Genomic DNA, 18,911 nt, shown 5'->3' on the forward strand with positions numbered 1-18,911 from the left:
GCGCGGGGCGGTGGCCGGCCAATGAGACGCGCCGCGCCGCGCCGCGGGGCGGGAGGGAGGCGGAGCGGCCGCGCGGTGGCGGGAAAGGCGGCGGGTTTTGGCGCCAAGCGGCGGTGCGGGGCGCGGATCGTGGCGAATTGCGGGCTCTGTCGGGGTTGGGCCGTTTCCTACCGGTTCCTCTTGGTTCCTACCGCCTTCTCCCTTCCAGACAGCGCCGGGATCTCCACCGGGATCCCCGGACTCCCCACGCACGGCGGGTTCCCCGAGCGGCCGGCAGCATGGCGGCGGCGGGCGGGCTGGAGGACGCGGAGCTGCGGGAGGCGCAGCGCGACTACCTCGATTTTTTGGACGATGAGGTGAGGTCTTCTCCTCTCCCACTTCTTTTCTCTCGAGCAGTCGTTGAGGTTTTAAAAATGTCTTAAATATCAGAAAAGTTACAAAGTAGTCAACGGAAATATAAACTGCTGCAACTTTGCTCTTCTGACATATTTTCTCTGTAGAAGTTTAGTTAAATAAATAGCAGAAAAAGGGGAAAAGGGTAGCGAGTGATTGCTGTTGGATAAATGCTGGAAGTTATTCATTGGTTATTCATTGCATCATATTCATGAGAAAATGAAAAATGAGAGGCCTCAAGTACAGATAGGAAAATATTCTGACTAAAGTACTTTTTTTTTCTCTTTGGAAAAAGATTGATGTTTTTGAAGTTTCATAGCTCAATTATTTTGAATTAAAAAAAAGCCAACACAACAAAACCTAAAACCTTTTATTTTTTATTCTGTCACACAGAATAAAACAAATACACAGCTAATATTTTCTTGTGGCTATTTTTTTTTTTCAGTCGCTTTACTAAGAGAACAGTTGAAGATGGTCCTTAGTAAGTCTGACAATGCAACATTTTTAAGGGGAAAGAAATTCCTTCATCATTTAGGCCAGACTGACAGTTAAAGAAAGCATGTCCTTTCTTTGTCTTTCACTTTACACTTACCCTGAGATGATATTTTTTAGAAGCAAATTTCTCTAAATATATTAATTTTATGACTGATGTTAGGGTAAACAATCTCTGTCAGATAGGATGTAGAATTACTAATTAGCAAACTCACTCTTGCTTTGGATATTCCAGATGAGCAATGGTGAAATCTAACATTCCAGTAATTCAGGGATGCACCAAATTAACTGCAAAGAAGGAGCTCGGCGGGGGGGGAGGAGGGGGATGGCTCCGACATGCAAAGTAAATTGGGTTTTTTTTGGGGTGTTTTTCCCCCTTCTACACCCCTTCTCGCAGGAAGATCAAGGGATTTATCACAGCAAAGTCCGGGACATGATCAGCGATAATCAATATCGCCTCCTGGTCAGCATCAACGACCTGCGGCGGAAGAACGAGAAGAGGGCCAACCGGTTGGTGTGGGGCTGGACTTGGGGGGTGGGGAGGGGTAGGGTTGTGGTTTGGTGGGTTTTCAGTGGTCCAGCCCTGGTTTTGCTGGTTCTTTGTGGTAAGGAAGCTCCAAAGCTGCTTTGTCCTGTGGATCCACCAGGCTGGATGGGGCTTGGAGCAACCTGGCCTGGTGGGAAGTGTCCATGTCCATGGCAATGGGGTTGGAATTTGATGATCTTTAAGGTCCCTTCCAACTCTAACCATTCTATGATCCCACCTAAAAGGTGGACCTGCTTTTTTCCCCCATCACACCCTTCCCTTCCAAGCTTGCAAACCCTTGATTTGGTAAAAACCTTTTGCAGCAAGATGGGGTTAATTCTACACGATATAAATCACCTCCTCTTTTTTTGGGGGGGGGATATTTGGAGATATTTTGGACCAGGCTTGTCTGCTCAAGGATACGTGGATTTTTTTCAGGTGTGCTTGGGTTTGTTCAGCTCCTGGCCGTTGGTGGCAATGGACCTGATGCAGAGCTATGATGCGCTTTGGGGTGGGTGTTTTTGCCTCTTGCTCCTAGTAACTTCTCAGAGCACGTGGAGGTTATGGATGGGCGTTGAGGAAGAAGGCAGAAGGGACTGCTGATGGTTCCTCATCATCACCTCCTCCTGTCGCAGGCTTTTGAGCAATGCTTTTGAGGAGCTGATCGCCTTCCAGCGCGCCCTGAAGGATTTCGTTGCCTCCGTTGATGCCACCTATGCCAAGCAGTATGAGGACTTCTACATCGGGCTGGAGGGCAGCTTTGGCTCCAAGCACGTGTCACCCCGGACGCTGACGGCCTGTTTCCTCAGCTGCATTGTTTGTGTGGAGGGCATCGTGACAAAATGTGAGCCTGGGGAAACATCCAAGGGCTTTGGGGGTGGTGGGTCCAGGTGTTGCCTGCGGAGGGGCTGGTGTCCACCAGGAGCCATGGTAACCTGGTGAAGGAAACGGGGTGTTCGGCAGAAGGTCTTGAGTGTTGGGATGGTCATTAAGCTCAGCAGATCCTGGCTGTGGTTGACAGCAAGTTGTGTCCCAAGTGCAGTTTAGCATTGGAGAACGGTTTGGGGATTGTCTGCTGACAGAGGGGTGGAAGGTGTTTGGCAGAAGGTCTTGAGTGTTGGGATGGTCGTTAAACTCAGCAGATCCTGGCCGTGGTTGACAGCAAGTTGTGTCCCAAGTGCAGTTTAGCATTGGAGAACGGTTTGGGGATTGTCTGCTGACAGAGGGGTGGGACATCCCTCCCTCTAACTCCTTTTCTTCCAACCCCAGGCTCTCTGGTTCGTCCAAAGATCGTCCGGAGTGTCCATTATTGCCCAGCTACCAAGAAGACTATTGAGCGTCGATACACGGACATGACCTCCTTGGATGCTTTCCCATCCAGCTCCGTCTACCCTACAAAGGTGAGGTGAAGCAGCCTTGTGGGAAGCATCAGCAGGTTCCTCTGGGGAGAAACGTGCCATTTTGGAACCCAGGATCTCATCCCTGTGCATCCTTTCTCCCTCTGCCAACATAGTCCTTGGAGAGAGAGAGAGAGGGCACATCACACATGTGACAGTCCCAGAGAGCATCTAGGAACGTGTGAAGAAAGTCTCTGTTGGACACAAAGCCACCAGACCCTTTAGTTCAGATGTTAGTTATGATGTTGGTCCTGCTGGAGCATGGTTTCTTGAGGGGGTTGTCAGCCAGTCTTGTTGCTCCTGGGACCCAGGTCAGCGTAGGCCTGTGCTGTCCTGGAGTGTTTTCCCTGTTTTAGGGAATGGAAGAAGGTTAACCTCAGCTTTGTCCCTGTTGCACACAGCCTTCTGCATGGGTGGCATGTCACCACTGCCTGCAGTAGGGACAGGGCTTGGTGAGACCTAACGTACCAGCCGTGGTGGGTGTTGGCAGCTTCAGACCGGAGGGGGCTGTGAAGCTGGTGAACCCTAGCCTCCACAAGTCTTCATGAAGCAACCCTTTCCAGCAGTCCTGAGTGTGTTGGGTGATGCAGCCTGTCTTCCCAATGCTCAGCTGACCCACCTCTTCTCCTCATGCTCCTGAAAAACAGTGCTAAACATTTTTTATTTGGGTTCTTGGTCTAGGATGAAGAGAATAACCCCCTGGAGACAGAGTTTGGCCTCTCCGTCTACAAGGACCATCAGACCATCACCATCCAGGAGATGCCTGAGAAGGCACCAGCAGGGCAGCTGCCACGCTCGGTGGATGTCGTTCTGGATGATGACCTGGTGGACAAGGTGAAGCCTGGGGACCGCATCCAGGTGGTGGGGACGTACCGCTGCCTGCCAGGAAAGAAGGGGGGTTACACTTCAGGGACTTTCAGGTGAGCCTTCTTTTGGCTTGACGTCAACCCTCCCACTCTTTTCAGTTGGGTCACCTCTCTAGAAGACGAGAAAGGAGGGAATGAGATTTGTAGGCCCTCACTATAAGAAAGACATTAAAATTCTGGACTGTGTCCAGAGAATCTTTTCAGTTGGGTCACCTCTCTAGAAGACGAGAAAGGAGGGAATGAGATTTGTAGGCCCTCACTATAAGAAAGACATTAAAATTCTGGACTGTGTCCAGAGCAGGACAACAAAGCTGATCAGGGTCTTGTGAGGAGCGGCTGAGGGAGCTGGGAAGGACAACAAAGCTGGTCAGGGTCTTGTGAGGAGCAGCTGAGGGAGCTGGGGGTGTTTGGCCTGGAGAGAAGGAGGCTGAGGGGAGATCTTGGTCTCTACAACTCCCTGAAAGGAGGGTGTAGGCAGGGGGAGGTTGGTCTCTTCTCTCAAGTAACAGGCCATGGGACAAGAGGAAACAGCCTCAAGTTCCTCCACGGGAGGTTTAGGATGGATGTTGGGAAAAATTTCTTCACAAAAGGGGTTATCAAGCCTTGGAAGAGGCTGCCCAGGGAAGTAAGTGGTGGAGTCACCATCTCTGGAGGTATTTAAAAGCCGGGCAGACGTGGTGCTGAGGGACCTGGGTTAGTGATGGTTTTGTTAGTGTTAGGTTGATGGTGTGACTTGATGGTCTGAAAGGTCCCTTCCGACCTAGACAATTCTATGATTCTCTAGGGCAGGCAGGTGGCCACCACAGAGCTGGGCCAAATCTAGGGCTGGCAGGTGGCCACCACAGAGCTGGGCCAAATATTGGCTTAAACCACTTGGAGGCTGTTTTGCACCTTGCTCCTTAGCATCAGTGAGCTCCAAGCCATGCACAGAGGGGGTTGGATGCTCTTAAAGATGCTCCATTGATGGCCCAGTGCAGTCAGATAGAGGGGGCTACAGCTCTTGAAGCTTTCCATCTCTTCCCCAGGACTTCCCAAAGCAAATGATGACCCTGTGGAAGTTTCTGCTGTGTTGTTGCTGTGACCTGTAGACTGTTTGGGGTTTTGTAGACCTGATCGTGGCTGTGTCCCTTCTCCAGGACTATCCTTATTGCCTGCCACGTGAAGCAGATGAGCAAAGACGTCCGGCCTCTCTACTCTGCTGCGGATGTGGCCAAGATCAAGAGATTCAGCAAGAGTCACTCCAAGGTATTTAAGCTTTACTTCTAGAAGGTGGGCTTGTAGCCAAGCATGAGGCTTCAGCCAGAGCAGCTTTAAGGCTTGACATGTGTCTATGGAGGCGTCTTGTTGGGTTCCAAGTAACTCTTCAACCCTCTTAGTGATGTTGGTGGATTTTTCCACTTGTCTTCATTGCATTTTCTACTTAGGCTTTGGTTAGGTCCTGGACAGAATGCTGTGGAGACAGAAATTGATCTGTGTTCTGTGTCTCCTGACCCTGCCAGCTGTTTGCCAGAGAAGTTCTGCAGGAGAAACATCTCCCTCTTTCCTCTTCAAACCCCAAATTCCTGACCCTGCCGGCTGTTTGCCGGAGAAGTTCTTCTGCAGGAGAAACATCTCCCTCTTTCCTCATCAAACCCCAAACCAGAATGAGATATGGAGGGAATAAGTGTCTGTCCCAGCCTGGTCCTTTGCTCCCATCTTTGCTTCATAGCATGGAGAGGAGAAAGACTTGCTCTCACAGGGTTTGCTGCTTCCAGTGCTTGCTTGGGTGACCATGGAAGTCAGGATGGTCTAGGACCGTAGACCCCGGCTGAAAGAAAACTCTAGCAAATGGTCTTCTCCTTTCTAAATAATTTTCATCCATGTGGTTCCATGATGGGAATAAACCCCTTTTTTTTTTGGTTCTGAAATGGATTTGTGGAGCATTGCTCCTTGTTCTTATTAGCTGCAGTCCATCTGATGGGCCGTGCTGTGTCTCTTCTGCCTTAGGATATCTTCAAACAGCTGGCGAAATCCCTGGCTCCCAGCATCCATGGGCATGAGTACATCAAGAAGGCTCTTCTCTGCATGCTGCTCGGAGGGGTAGAGAAGATCCTGGAGAACGGGAGCCGCATCCGAGGAGACATCAACATCCTGCTGATAGGTCTGGAGAGGCTGGGTGGAGACACCCTCAGTTGTTGTTGGGGGGGGGTGAGATGAAGCATCTTTCTGGACTTAGTTTCATAGAGTAATTGAGGTTAGATGGGACCTCCAGAGGCTTCTGGCCCAAGCATGCAGGCAGGGCAGAGCTAGTGTCACTGGTTGATCAGGTTGGTTGCTTTGGGACTTGTCTGGTTGGTTTTGAACATCTCCAGGGATGGGATCCCATGACCTCTGGGCCACTACCCTGATACTTGACCACTGTCAAGGAGATTTCTTTTTCTTCCACCATCCAATTGGGATTCCCTGTGTTCCAAGTTGTCCCTGGTCCCGTAACCATGCACATCTCAAAACTCTGACTCCATCTGATCCATTTCTTCCCATTGGGCCATTGAGGAAGGCAGGGAGATCATCTGATCACCTTCCTTTCTGAAGGTTGAACAAACCCACTTCTCTCTCCCCTTCTTTTTTCCTGACTGAGAAGGCCCAAACTGGACACGTTATCCAGGTGATGTATGATTATTAAATGCAGTCTTCTCCATTTCAGGAGACCCTTCTGTTGCCAAGTCTCAGCTGCTGCGGTACGTGCTCTGCACCGCGCCCCGTGCCATCCCCACCACTGGCAGAGGCTCCTCTGGTGTTGGCCTGACAGCCGCCGTCACCACGGACCAAGAAACTGGTGAGGAGCAGACTGGTTCCTGGTGGGAGCTGGCAGAGGGTTGCTTGATAACACCTGGAAGGGACTCTGCAAGATCCAGGGCTGCTGGTTGTTCTGTGGAAACACTTGTTTGGTCCATCCAGAAGTTTTATGGCAATGATAGTGATGTTTAGGGGTATTTTCTCCACCTCTGTTAGGTGGTGGTCTTCCCTACTCCTCTTCTACTTGGTGGACACCATATGAGGGCTAGCAGCATCCTGGATCTGGTTGTCTTCCTCATGGGCTTGCTCCTCATCCTTAAGTATCCTCCTCCTGCTGTCGAATTGGGTAGGAGAGGGACAGCCCTGAAGGGTGCAGCTGGTCTTTGAGGCTTAGCCTAGTCACAGGGGTGGTGGTGTGTGGTGGAGGAAGATGGCAGGGCAGGAGATGTGTGGAGCTGCTGAATGGTGGTTGACCCTCTTTTCTTCTCCCACCCCACCTCAGGTGAACGGCGCCTGGAAGCGGGGGCCATGGTGTTGGCTGACCGGGGGGTGGTGTGCATTGATGAGTTCGACAAGATGTCCGACATTGACCGCACGGCCATCCATGAGGTGATGGAGCAGGGCCGCGTCACCATCGCCAAGGCCGGCATCCACGCCCGCCTCAACTCCCGCTGCAGCGTCCTGGCGGCGGCCAACCCTGTCTACGGCCGGGTGAGTGGTGGCATTTACTGGTCCCTTCCATAAGGAGGGGTGCTGGGAGCTGTCTTGGTGGAGGAGATCCCAAAAGATCCCCCAAACCCAGTGATTTGGTTCCTGCTTGGACTGGGATTTGTGAGAGAGCGATGACCTGGTTGGTTTGGTCTCTGTTGCTGGTCATGGCCCTCCTGGAGGAGAGAGGGGCCTGTGGGGTTTCTTACCCTGACTTGGTTCTTGCCTGGGTGTCTCAAGACAGCCCAGTGGACTCTCATCCTGGTGACAAACCTCAGTCTTGGTGTCTGATCTAAGATCACAAAAAATGTGTTCTCCTTGCAAATGAGAGCTTCCCACCTTCTGGGATGGGGAAAAGAGGCCTTACTGCTGGGTTTAGTGTGGTGTCCAGCTGCCTGGATGTCCGTCCTTTAGGGCCCGACTTGAGGATGTCCTCCCAGCCTCTCTGACAGCCAAGACTGGCCCATGAGGGTCTCCTGTAACTCCTTGTCTCATCCTTTTGCAGTACGACCAGTACAAGACGCCCATGGAGAACATTGGCCTGCAGGACTCCTTGCTCTCCCGTTTCGACCTGCTCTTCATCGTGCTGGACCAGATGGACCCTGAGCAGGACAGGGAGATCTCGGACCATGTCCTGCGGATGCACCGCTACCGGAACCCCAACGAGCAGGACGGGGACGGTGAGTCACCTGTAACTGTGCAGCTGCCTTGTTGCTTGGTCCTGTGCTTCCTTGGTAGGTTGTCACCTCTCAGTGACATCTCATTGGGTTTAGCAACCCCGGCTTTGAGTGCTCCTTTTGGTGGCTTTTGGAAGTCACTTCAGCAATGCTGCAAGAGGTTAAAAGCCCGTTCTCTGTGACCCTTCCCTCTCCTGTAACTCCTTGTCTCATCCTTTTGCAGTACGACCAGTACAAGACGCCCATGGAGAACATTGGCCTGCAGGACTCCTTGCTCTCCCGTTTCGACCTGCTCTTCATCGTGCTGGACCAGATGGACCCCGAGCAGGACAGGGAGATCTCGGACCACGTCCTGCGGATGCACCGGTACCGCAACCCCAATGAGCAGGACGGGGACGGTGAGTCACCTGTAACTGTGCAGCTGCCTTGTTGCTTGGTCCTGTGCTTCCTTGGTGGGTTGTCACCTCTCAGTGACAGCTCATTGGGTTCAGCAACCCCGGCTTTGTTGAGTGCTCCTTTTGGTGGCTTTTGGAAGTCACTCCAGCAATGCTGCAAGAGGCTAAAAGCCTGTTCTCTGTGACCCTTCCCTCTCCAGCCATGCCCCTGGGCAGTGCCGTGGAGATCCTGGCTACAGACGACCCTGACTTTGTACAGGAGGAGGAACAGGAGCTCCAAGTGTATGAGAAACATGATGACCTCCTGCATGGGCCCAACCGCCGCAAGTGAGTCCCTCATCCCACGTCCCCTGAAGTTCCCTGGGGTTTTCCAGCACTGTGAATTGATGGGTTTGGCTTGAGCATCCAGGTGGTGGCTGATGGCTGGTGCCAGCAATGCTCCAGGTGGTCCATGGGGAGGTACATGGGCAGGATGCCAAGGGAGCCCTGCTCTGGGCTTGATCTCTCATGCCAGGCAGATGGGGAACATCTCCTCAAGCTGAATTCTCCACGTGCCTGGATGCCCACCACTCTTTCTGGGTGCAGTCCCCACTTCTGCAAACACCCTTTGCCCATCCCCACCTTGGAGGACACGGGTGTGCACGTCTTCCTTCCCCCACCCTGCAGGGAGAAGATCGTCAGCATGGAGTTCATGAGGAAGTACATCCATGTTGCAAAGATGATTAAGCCCGTCTTGACGGAGGAGTCGGCGAGCTACATCGCGGAGGAGTACTCCCGCCTGCGCAGCCAGAGCCAGATGAACTCAGACATCGCCAGGGTGAGCCCCAGGAGCAGCTCCTTCTCCTTCCAGGAGAAGGGAAACTGAGGCACAGCCTCCCCTCTCCTCTTATGGGTGTTTTCTACCCTTGGTGGGGAAAAGCCTTGCAAAGACGCCTCTCTGTCCCCACCAGACCTCCCCCGTCACGGCCCGTACCCTGGAGACCCTGATCCGCCTCTCCACGGCCCACGCCAAGGCCAGGATGAGCAAGACGGTCGATCTGCAGGACGCTGAGGCGGCGTTGGAGCTGGTGCAGTTTGCCTACTTCAAAAAGGTGGGGGAAAGGTGTCTCTTGGTGCTCGAGAGGTTCTAAAACTGTCATCAGGTGCAGGCTGAGCACTCTGGGCTGCTGGTGGGGTCCTCTTCTGGTGACCACATGGAGATGGGGCAGCGGTGGGATCTTGGGACCTTCAGGGTTGGCTCCTGAAAAGCAGCTTGATTGGAAAAGGGGGCTGAGTCCATCCTGCCTTTGCCACCCAGGTGCTGGAGAAGGAGAAGAAGCGCAGAAAGCAGGCGGAGGATGACTCGGACACCGAGAAGGAGGAGGACCAGGAATCACAGCCCAAGGAGGAGCGTAGCCTGCGGAGGTGGGTGCCAGGGCAAGGCCTTTGCGAGGGTCACCAGCCTCTTCTGAGGTTGTGCCAGGCAGGGCTGGCCTTGGGGAAATACTCCACGTTCTGCTCAACCTGGTGGATCATCCCCTCCAGATCCGTAATATGGGGACACCCTTATTTGATGGGCAAGGAGTTGGCTGGTTGGCCATGTCCGAAGAGTTGCAGTCAACAGCTCAAATGGAGATAGTAACAAGTGGTGTCCCTCAGGCACCTGTACTGGGACCAATAATATTTAATATCTTCATTAATGACATAGACAGTGGATCAAGTGCACCCTCAGCCTGTCCTCTGACAGCATGACACCAAGCTGAGTGGTGCAGTTGATGCACTTTAGGGAAGGGACACCATCCAGATGGACCTTGACAAATTTGAGGAGCAGCCCCATGTGAACCTCATGAAATTCAACAAGGCCAAGTGCAAGGTCCTGCACTTGGGTCAGGGCAATCCCCAATATCAGCACGGGCTAAGGAATGAATGGATTGAGAGCAGCCTGGTGGAGGGTTTGGGGATCCTGGTGGGTCAAAAACTGGACGTGAGGCAGCAACGTGTGCTCAGCAGCCCAGAAAACCAACCACATCTTAGGCCACATCAAAAGAAGCGTGGCCAGCAGGGTGAGGGAGGTGATTCTGCCCATCTGCTCTGGTGAGACCCCACCTGGAGGGTAGACTTAGATTGGACATCAAGAAGAAATGTTTGATGATGAGGCTGATGAGACACAGGAAGAGGTTGCCCAGAGAGGTGAAAGATGTCCCTGTCCATGGCAGGGGGTTTGGGCTGGATGATCCAACCCAAACCCTTATGTGATCCTTCACAGTCCACAACCCTCTGGTTGTGGCCAAAACCATCAGGGCTGGTGCTGGTCTGGGCCCGGTGCCATGGGCAAGGCTCAGTGGCTGGACCTGTGAGCTGCAGCTACCCTGCATGGTCTTGGCCAGGTATCTCCAAGAGCTTGGGGTTTGGGGGGCTGTCCTGAGGCCTGCAGTTCCGCTGGAGCAGGGGTGACCTCTTCTTCCCTCACCTAGGAGGAAGAAGGCACGCACAGGAGGCGAGGAGGAATCCTATGACCCCTATGACTTCAGTGATGCTGAGGAGGAGATGCCAGAGGGTGAGTCCCTGGGGTTTCACTGGCACCCAGCTCCCAGGAGTCCTGTTGCCTTCTGCCCTGGTGGATCTGCACACCCTGGGGAGCAGCAATGCCTTGGGGTCACTTAGGGTCCCTTGTGCAGCACCATCCAGCCCCACAAATCCAGATGAATTCTTTTTGAAGCCCTCCATGTCCATGTGGGATGGGAGAGTTATATTTTTTTCCATCCATTTCCAAAGCCCTGCAGAAGTAACAACATCTGACATCACCCATCCCATCCTGGAGTCAAGTGCTTTTGCTTTCCTGGTGCTTGGACACCAGGCAGGTTGAAGGTAACTCTTCTTTCTGCTCCAGTCCAGGCACACACTCCCAAGACACCCGAAGCCTCAGCCGCTGCCGAAGCCAAGAAACCAGAGTTGGCTGAGCCAAGGTGAGTAGGGGCTGGAGGAGATGTCTGTCCCCATGTGTTCCACCCCACCCTGGTGGGTCCAAGCTGTTGTCTGATGCTGAAGATGCATCTGTAGTGGTGGTTTCAGCTCTGCATCACTCAGAATGGGGCATCCTGGGCTGGGAAGGGAGGGGAAGGACTTGTGTGTGTGGTCTCTGAGGGGGAAATTACTTCTTGCCTTCCTGACCAGGTTGAAAGCATTCAAGGCCGCCCTCCTTGATGTCTTCAAAGCTTCCCATGCCCAGTCCGTGGGTCTGAAGAGCATGATGGAGTCCATCAACCGCGACAACCCTGAGCCCTTCTCAATGGCTGAAGTGAAGATGGCATTGGCCCACATGCAGGATGACAACCAGATCATGGTGTCTGATGACATTATCTTCTTAATCTGAGCCTCTGGGCGGAAGAGCCCAAGGTCTCATGGACTTTCAGTCTGGAGACTCTTTTGTGTTTGCCTTCAACTCTCTCCTGAACGCTTCATCTGGCCAAGGTGAACTTTGAGGAGCTCGAGTCTGTGCACTTTACAGTCCTTCCTCGCTGTGCATTGCTGGCACCAAAAAAGCCAGGAGCTCTGGAAGCTCTTTTACTGTTGCTGCCTCCAAACTGGAGTATTTGGGAGGAGGTTTGTTTCTGCAAGGAGCCGAAAGGAAAAACTTAAGTGGGAATTATCATCGTTCTTATTGTATTGTTTTTAGCTTTGGTCATAATAGTTCCAGCCTTTGAATAAAAAAAAAAATATCTGGATTTAGGAATTCAACCTTCAGTAGCAGTGGTGGTAAGAACCAGTATGGAAGCTCCACTGTTAGTAGTGAAGCTTTTATTTTTCCCCTTTTTTCTCTTTTTTCCCCATTACATACTCTAGATTTGGTTGTCTCACACATAAAGATGCCTAATGCCTGTCCTGTTGGCTGTGACCAGCCTCTTTCTTTTCCTACCCACCTCAGGGAGGACAACTTCTGGTGATGCAGGGACAAGTGTAGTCTGACCCAGTCCATCGTCCATGGGTCATCTTGGTTTCTAGATTTCACAGCCTTCCTGTGGGAGGTTTGGCCCCAAGTGGATGGAAAGGACCTGGGATGCTCAAAGCTGCCCAGGGGACATGTGCCTGGTGCAGGTGGGTTTGGTCTCCAGCTGCTCCTGCCTCCAAATCTGGGATTATGCCTATAAAAATATAACAGGGCCACCACAAATGGGCAAAAACCTGTAGGAAAGAAAGATCAAAGCTATGGGAAGCTGGGATCCTGCATCTGTCCTGCTGGCAACCACCACCTGCTGAGGTTGTACCATCTTGCTTTCTGAGAACGCATAGGTGACTATGTCTTGGAAAAATGTTGCTCCTAGAAACCAACAAGATGCTGTGGTTTGGGATGGTTTTCAAGAAAATGTTTTAATTGGGGTTGGGTTCTTTTCAGTCTTGGCAAGTTTGAGGTTAAGCTTTGGAGAAGACCCTCATCAGCACAGGCTGTTTGCTCTTGTCTCTCTCTGTCTCCAGGCGCCTGTACAGTTCATGTGTCCTTATTTCTGGATGCCATAAATACTGATTTGAGTAATAAAAATGTCTAGATACCGTTTCTACCATGACTTTGCTGCTTACTTGGGTCTAAACTCTTCCCACTTCTGGGGATGCAACTCTGCAGTCTTCTGGGGACCTGCGCTGGCATGGAAAGCCTTCAGGCATCTTCCTGCCGCTTGGGGATGGTGTTGGACACGTCCTTCCACCATGATGCCTTTGCCTTGGTGGACCAGGCACTTGCAGAAATGTCCTTGGGATGGCTGGGTAATAACTGTGGGCAACTCCCGCCTCTTCCACAGCAGCTTTGTGGCTTCTGCCCACCTGGAGCTACACATCCTGGTAGCTAAGAGCACTTGGTAGCATCTCATTGCACAGGGAGGACGGGAACCCTCCATTTTTCTTCTGCAAACAGATCTGTTGAATTATAAAAACCTGATTTCTGAGCTTCCCTCATCCAATGCAGCTCTGACAGCAGATTTTCAGGTCTGGAGGGGGTTTTTGCGTGTTTCTAGCCTCCTAAAGATCTCTGGTTGGATGTATTGTGCTTCTGCAGAGTGACCTCAGACCTACGGCCAGTGTCTGGCTGATAGAACTGCAAAGACTGGTGAAGGTGAGTTAAACACACCAGGTCAGAATTGTTCTGTCTCTGGTTTTATTCCACCATGGAGCTTTGTGGGGAGCCAACCTGCTCTGCTCCTGCACGGCCACCACCGTGGTTGTTTCCACGCTGCAAAGCTCCTGGGCAGGAGCAATGGGCCCAACGTATCCAGGTAAGGTTTTCAGGGTGTAGGTGGTTTCTTGCCAACTCGTTTGTCTGCAGAGGAACCAACCCTTTCCTTCTGGAAAGGTCCCTGGGTGCTTGTAAAAAGTTCCCCAGCAATTTCTGCTGCTCTGACGCCGGCTTGTAGGAGTGGGGATATTGTCATTTCCTTCCTCCCTCCTCGCTTCTCCCTGGCTTTCAGAGGCTGTTCCTCTTTGCAGGTCACAGCAGGGCCATGCAGTGAGGGCATTTGGTGGCGTGGCTTTTTGGAGCCATCTCATGTTCTCCTTCTGCTGGGGCCTTTGTGTTTTTCCTCTTGTGAGGAAGAGGAGGCTGAGGGGAGACCTCATCACCCTCTACAACTACTTGAAAGGACACTGTAGAGAGGTTGGTGCTGGTCTCTTCTCACAGGTAATTAACAATAGAACGAGAGGGAACGGCTTCAAGCTCCAACAGGGGAGGTTTAGATTGAACATTAGGAAGGAATTTTTCACTGAAAGAGTGGTCGGGCATTGGAACAGGCTGCCCAGGGAGGGGGTGGAGTCACCATCCCTGGATGTGTTTAAGGGACGTTTAGATGCAGTGCTGAGGGATATGGTGTAGGGGAGGACTTTGTAGAGTAGGGGAGATGGTTGGACTCAATGATCCCAAGGGTCTCTTCCAACCTCTATGATTCTATGATTCCCTGTCTTTGCAGCTGGGGAACTGCTAATCCTGTGTTTCCCATGGCAAGACACCAGGAGGAGCTCCAAGGTAGGTAAAGCTCAGCTTTATTTCACTGTCCTGTCGGCCAGGATGGTAGGATGTAGCAAATAGTTTGTTTGGGTTTGACTGTGGTTGAGGAATTGGTTGGATGGTCACATCCAGAGGGTAGCGGTCAACGGCTCAATGTCCAGATGGAGAACAGGGACAAGTGGTGTCCCTCCGGGGTCTATATTGGGACCAGTGCTGTTCAGTATCTTCATCAGTGGTATAGACAGTGGATTGAGTGGGACCCTCAGAAAGTTTGCAGATGACACCAAGCTGAGTGGTGTGGTTGACAGGCCTGAGGGGCAGGATGCCATCCAGAGGGACTTGGGCAAGCTCAAGAAGTGGACCTGTGTGAACCTCATGAGGTTCAACCACGCCAAGTGCAGGGTCCTGCCTGTGTGTCAGGACAACCTCTGATAACAGTACAGACTTGAGGGTGTTGGTGGGTGAGAACCTCAACATGAGCTGGAAATGTGTGCTCACAGCCCAGGAAGCCCACCATCCCCTGGGCTGCATCCCCAGCAGCGTGTGCCAAGCGCAGGGTTCCGCATGTGTGTCAGGACAACCTCTGATAACAGTACAGACTTGAGGGTGTTGGTGGGTGAGAACCTCAACATGAGCTGGAAATGTGTGCTCACAGCCCAGGAAGCCCACCATCCCCTGGGCTGCATCCCCAGCAGCGTGGCCAGCAGGGCCAGGGGGGGATTCTGCCCCTCTGCTCCGCTCTGGGGAGACCCCCCCAGTGCTGCCTCCAGCTCTGGGGCCTCAGCACAGGGGAGACATGGAGCTGTTGGAGCGGGGCCAGAGGAGGCCCCGGAGATGCTGGAAGGGCTGGAGCCCCTCTGCTGGGAGGGGGGGCTGAGAGGAAGAACTTCTTTGGTGTGAGAGTGGGAAGTATCCCTGTCCCATGTTGCCCAGAGAAGCTGTGGCTGCCCCATCCCTGGAGGTGAGGGGAGCCCTAGGACAAGGTGGAAGGGTTTTAAACTGAAAGAGGGGAGATTTAGATGAGATCTCAGGAAGAAACTCTTTGCTGTGAGGGTGGTGAGACACTGGAACAGGTTGCCCAGAGAAGCTGTGGCTGCCCCATCCCTGGAGGGCTTCAAGGCCAGGCTGGAATCTGCAGAGATGCAGCTGAGAAGCAGCATTGCCTTTGCCCAGTAGCGAAGTCAGTGAAATGCAGGTCACGGTTCAGCCCCTGGAGTTTGTTCCTCTGGGTTCAACAACATTTGAGTAGTTTTGGTTTCTGTCTGCTCTAGATTTTTAATTCCACCTTTCCTCAAAGTTGGTACGGGTGCCTCCTGTGAGGTGGGAAATGCAGGTCACGGTTCAGCCCCTGGAGTTTGTTCCTCTGGGTTCAACAGCATTTGATTCTGTTCGTTTGCAGAGATGCAGTTGAGAAGCAGCGTTGCCTTTGCCCAGTAGCGAAGTCAGTGAAATGCAGGTCACGTTTCAGCCCCTGGAGTTTGTTCCTCTGGGTTCAACAACATTTGAGTAGTTTTGGTTTCTGTCTGCTCTAGATTTTTAATTCCACCTTTCCTCAAAGTTGGTACGGGTGCCTCCTGTGAGGTGGGAAAGCTGAAATATCCAGAGGAGCTTAGAAGGATGTGGCATCCAAGCCCAACCTGAAATGAGGTGTGTCTTATGCCTGAAGCCCCTGCAGTGCTATGAAAACCTTACGTGTGTAATGAATCCTGCAGTGCAAACAGTGGTTTTCTTTGTAGTGATTCAGGTGTAGAAGGGTTCCTGTAGGTGAAATTAAAAATGTCTCTCTTATTTCTAAGTCCCCATCTCTGCTCCAAACCCTTGCAACATGGGAGTGTACAGCTTTTTGAAATAGTGAGTGTTTTTCCTCCCTTGTAACAGTTCATATTTAGGTGACCCCTTTTAGATCAACTTTTCAGCGAAATTCAACACGAGAAAAGTTCAGTCGTAGGAAATTTCGGGTAAAAGAAGGAATCCTTCCTGAAGTTACAAGCCACTGAAGGCAGAAGGTGCGAGTGGAAAGTGGTGGTGAGGGCTAATAACCCAGCATTTGGCGCGATGACGTCATTCCTTCATCACACGTAACTGTTTCCGTTGAACCCCATACCTGCAAAATCCAACCCATTTTCATGGCAATGCCCTTTTCCTTTCACTGCGAGGGCTCGGGGGGAAAAAAAAGGGGTCATTTTCTGGGTTTTTGTTATAAGTGTTAAGATGTATTTGCTGCAAGAGAAAAAGCAGAAGGCGGATGCTGTCATCTAGGAGCAACTCTTTGTTGGTCTTAGTTGGAGCTGAATGGGTTGCTGGGTCTGATACAGCTTTCTGTCCTGAGCTTTTGCAAGTGGGTTTGGTGTTGGAGTGACAAGGAGGCAATGGACTATCCATTATTTATCTGCAAGGGCAGCACTGCTGGTGTGGGACTGGGAGAGATGGTCCTTTTCTCAGGCACCGTGCTATCGAAATTGTTGAAATGTCACTGTGAAGTGCATTTACATTTCAACCTGGGTAGTATTTGCAGGACTGACAACTCTTGTAACATTCTTAAAAGCTATGTATTTATCTGTCGTCTTTTTCTAAAACCCTAGCTCCTGGAAACGGTCCAAAAATCTCAGATTTCATCAAGAAAGGGTTTTTTTTTCCAGCAGGTGTCTGCTTGGTGGCCAGCCTTTCCTGCCCTGAGAAAGCAGACGCCTTACTAAGTTTCTAAGCATAGGCTTAGAAAAGCTGAGGCTTAGGTCAGCTGAGTCCTGGCCACACCTTGTGCATTTGATTCTGTTCGCTCTAGATTTTTAATTCCACCTTTCCTTGGAGTTGGTACGGGTGCCTCCTGTGAGGTGGGAAAGCTGAAATATCCAGAGGAGCTTAGAAGGATGTGGCATCCAAGCCCAACCTGAAATGAGGTGTGTCTTATGCCTGAAGCCCCTGCAGTGCTATGAAAACCTTACGTGTGTAATGAATCCTGCAGTGCAAACAGTGGTTTTCTTTGTAGTGATTCAGGTGTAGAAGGGTTCCTGTAGGTGAAATTAAAAATGTCTCTCTTATTTCCAAGTCCCCATCTCTGCTCCAAACCCTTGCAACATGGGAGTGTACAGCTTTTTGAAATAGTGAGTGTTTTTCCTCCCTTGTAACAGTTCATATTTAGGTGACCCCTTTTAGATCAACTTTTCAGCGAAATTCAACACGAGAAAAGTTCAGTCGTAGGAAATTTCGGGTAAAAGAAGGAATCCTTCCTGAAGTTACAAGCCACTGAAGGCAGAAGGTGCGAGTGGAAAGTGGTGGTGAGGGCTAATAACCCAGCATTTGGCGCGATGACGTCATTCCTTCATCACACGTAACTGTTTCCGTTGAACCCCATACCTGCAAAATCCAACCCATTTTCATGGCAATGCCCTTTTCCTTTCACTGCGAGGGCTCGGGGGGAAAAAAAAGGGGTCATTTTCTGGGTTTGAAAAGTGGATTTCTGGTAATTCTACCCTCTGTTGGTCTTCTGCGCTCTGCCTCTCAGTAGATGCCTTCATGGTTATAGAGATGTGAACAGTCAGAATAGGAACATGTGTCACAAAATTGTTACTACTTGGGGCGAATTTGGTAACGTGAAACGTGAATAAAAAAAATTATGTGAGATGAGTTGCTGGTCTTTGAACTGTCAGATGAGTCAGACCACAAAATCATGACATCCTGCAACGACATACAGCAGCAGTCGAGATTTCTGCTGGTATTATTCGAGAGAGGTGATAGATAGAGCAGGGACCAGATTAGTCCCTTCTCGTTTGAAAGTGCCATGAATCTGTAAGAGGCTCCTGATTTTCTGACGGACTAAAAATGCCATAAATCTGTTGCTTTTCTGGAGGACTGAAGATGAATTTGCGTAAAGAGTCCTACACTTCAGTGCTCCTCTTCCAGCTTGGCTACATGCCTTTGGGAGAAGCTTCTCTGGGGCCTTTTCTCCACAGAGAAGCTGATCAAACCAGTCTTTTTCTGCAATAAAAATAGGTTTCCAGGATAACGCTACTCCAAAGTCCATCCAAAGCCAGAGAAGGGGCAAGGAAACCATCACTCCTACAGTGTAGCTCAGGCAGGGACTGGGGGCCCAGAGCTGAACTGAAATGGGGCTCCTGGTGATAGGCTGCAGAGGGAAACCCATGGTGATACTGGTCAAGGCCAGTAAGGCCAATTAGTGCCCTCTCAGGGCACGCATGAGCTTTTCAAAGAGCTCTCCAGAACATGTCAACATTGCATCTCAGCAATGATTAGGGATGCTTTCCATCCCAGCTCCTGATAACCTGAGGTTCCCCAGGAGGACATCCCCTGGGCATCTACTCTTCACCTGCCTGGTCACTGCAGGACACAGGGATCCCCGAGATGAGGTGGGGGTGGGTTGTGCAGTTGAAGCAAAAGGAGGTTAAACCGTGAAGTTCTGCATCTTGTCCTCCTTTTGAAAGCCTTGCTGGGTGCCTGACTTTGCAGCGTGCTGATCTCTGCTCTTTGGTTTGTAGGAGGCACATGGAAGTGCACCCACAGATGTGTTTAATGGTGATTAATATTAGAAAGAGGGGGCGGGAAGGGGATAAATAAAAAAAGCTTCTTGAACAATTTTTTTTTTCTCCTTTTCTTCCCTTATCTCGTTATCTGCCTGAATAAACTGTATTGGCTGATTTGGGATTTTGATGACATAGTCTCTGCCCTCCCCTTTCTGGAGGTAGACGGAAGGAAGTGG

The 18,911-nt window shown here is 51.3% G+C and overlaps 1 protein-coding gene across 1 annotated transcript; it reads left to right on the forward strand.

The window, feature by feature from the left end:
• The first annotated feature begins 76 nt into the window (after nucleotides 1–76).
• On the forward strand, nucleotides 77–12,765 carry MCM3 (minichromosome maintenance complex component 3). The gene is made up of 17 exons (XM_014948369.1): nucleotides 77–356; nucleotides 1,283–1,395; nucleotides 2,047–2,255; nucleotides 2,681–2,811; nucleotides 3,490–3,728; nucleotides 4,811–4,919; nucleotides 5,661–5,814; nucleotides 6,358–6,489; nucleotides 6,952–7,160; nucleotides 7,663–7,837; nucleotides 8,430–8,556; nucleotides 8,896–9,046; nucleotides 9,180–9,320; nucleotides 9,527–9,633; nucleotides 10,683–10,765; nucleotides 11,099–11,174; nucleotides 11,383–12,765. The coding sequence occupies exons 1-17, from the start codon at nucleotides 279–281 to the stop codon at nucleotides 11,579–11,581; spliced, it is 2,433 nt and encodes an 810-aa protein (XP_014803855.1). The 5' UTR covers nucleotides 77–278; the 3' UTR covers nucleotides 11,582–12,765.
• Nucleotides 12,766–18,911: the final 6,146 nt, after the last annotated feature.

Source organism: Calidris pugnax, unplaced genomic scaffold (assembly GCF_001431845.1).
Source record: "Calidris pugnax isolate Ruff unplaced genomic scaffold, ASM143184v1 scaffold140, whole genome shotgun sequence".
NCBI classification, from domain to species: Eukaryota; Metazoa; Chordata; class Aves; order Charadriiformes; family Scolopacidae; genus Calidris; species Calidris pugnax.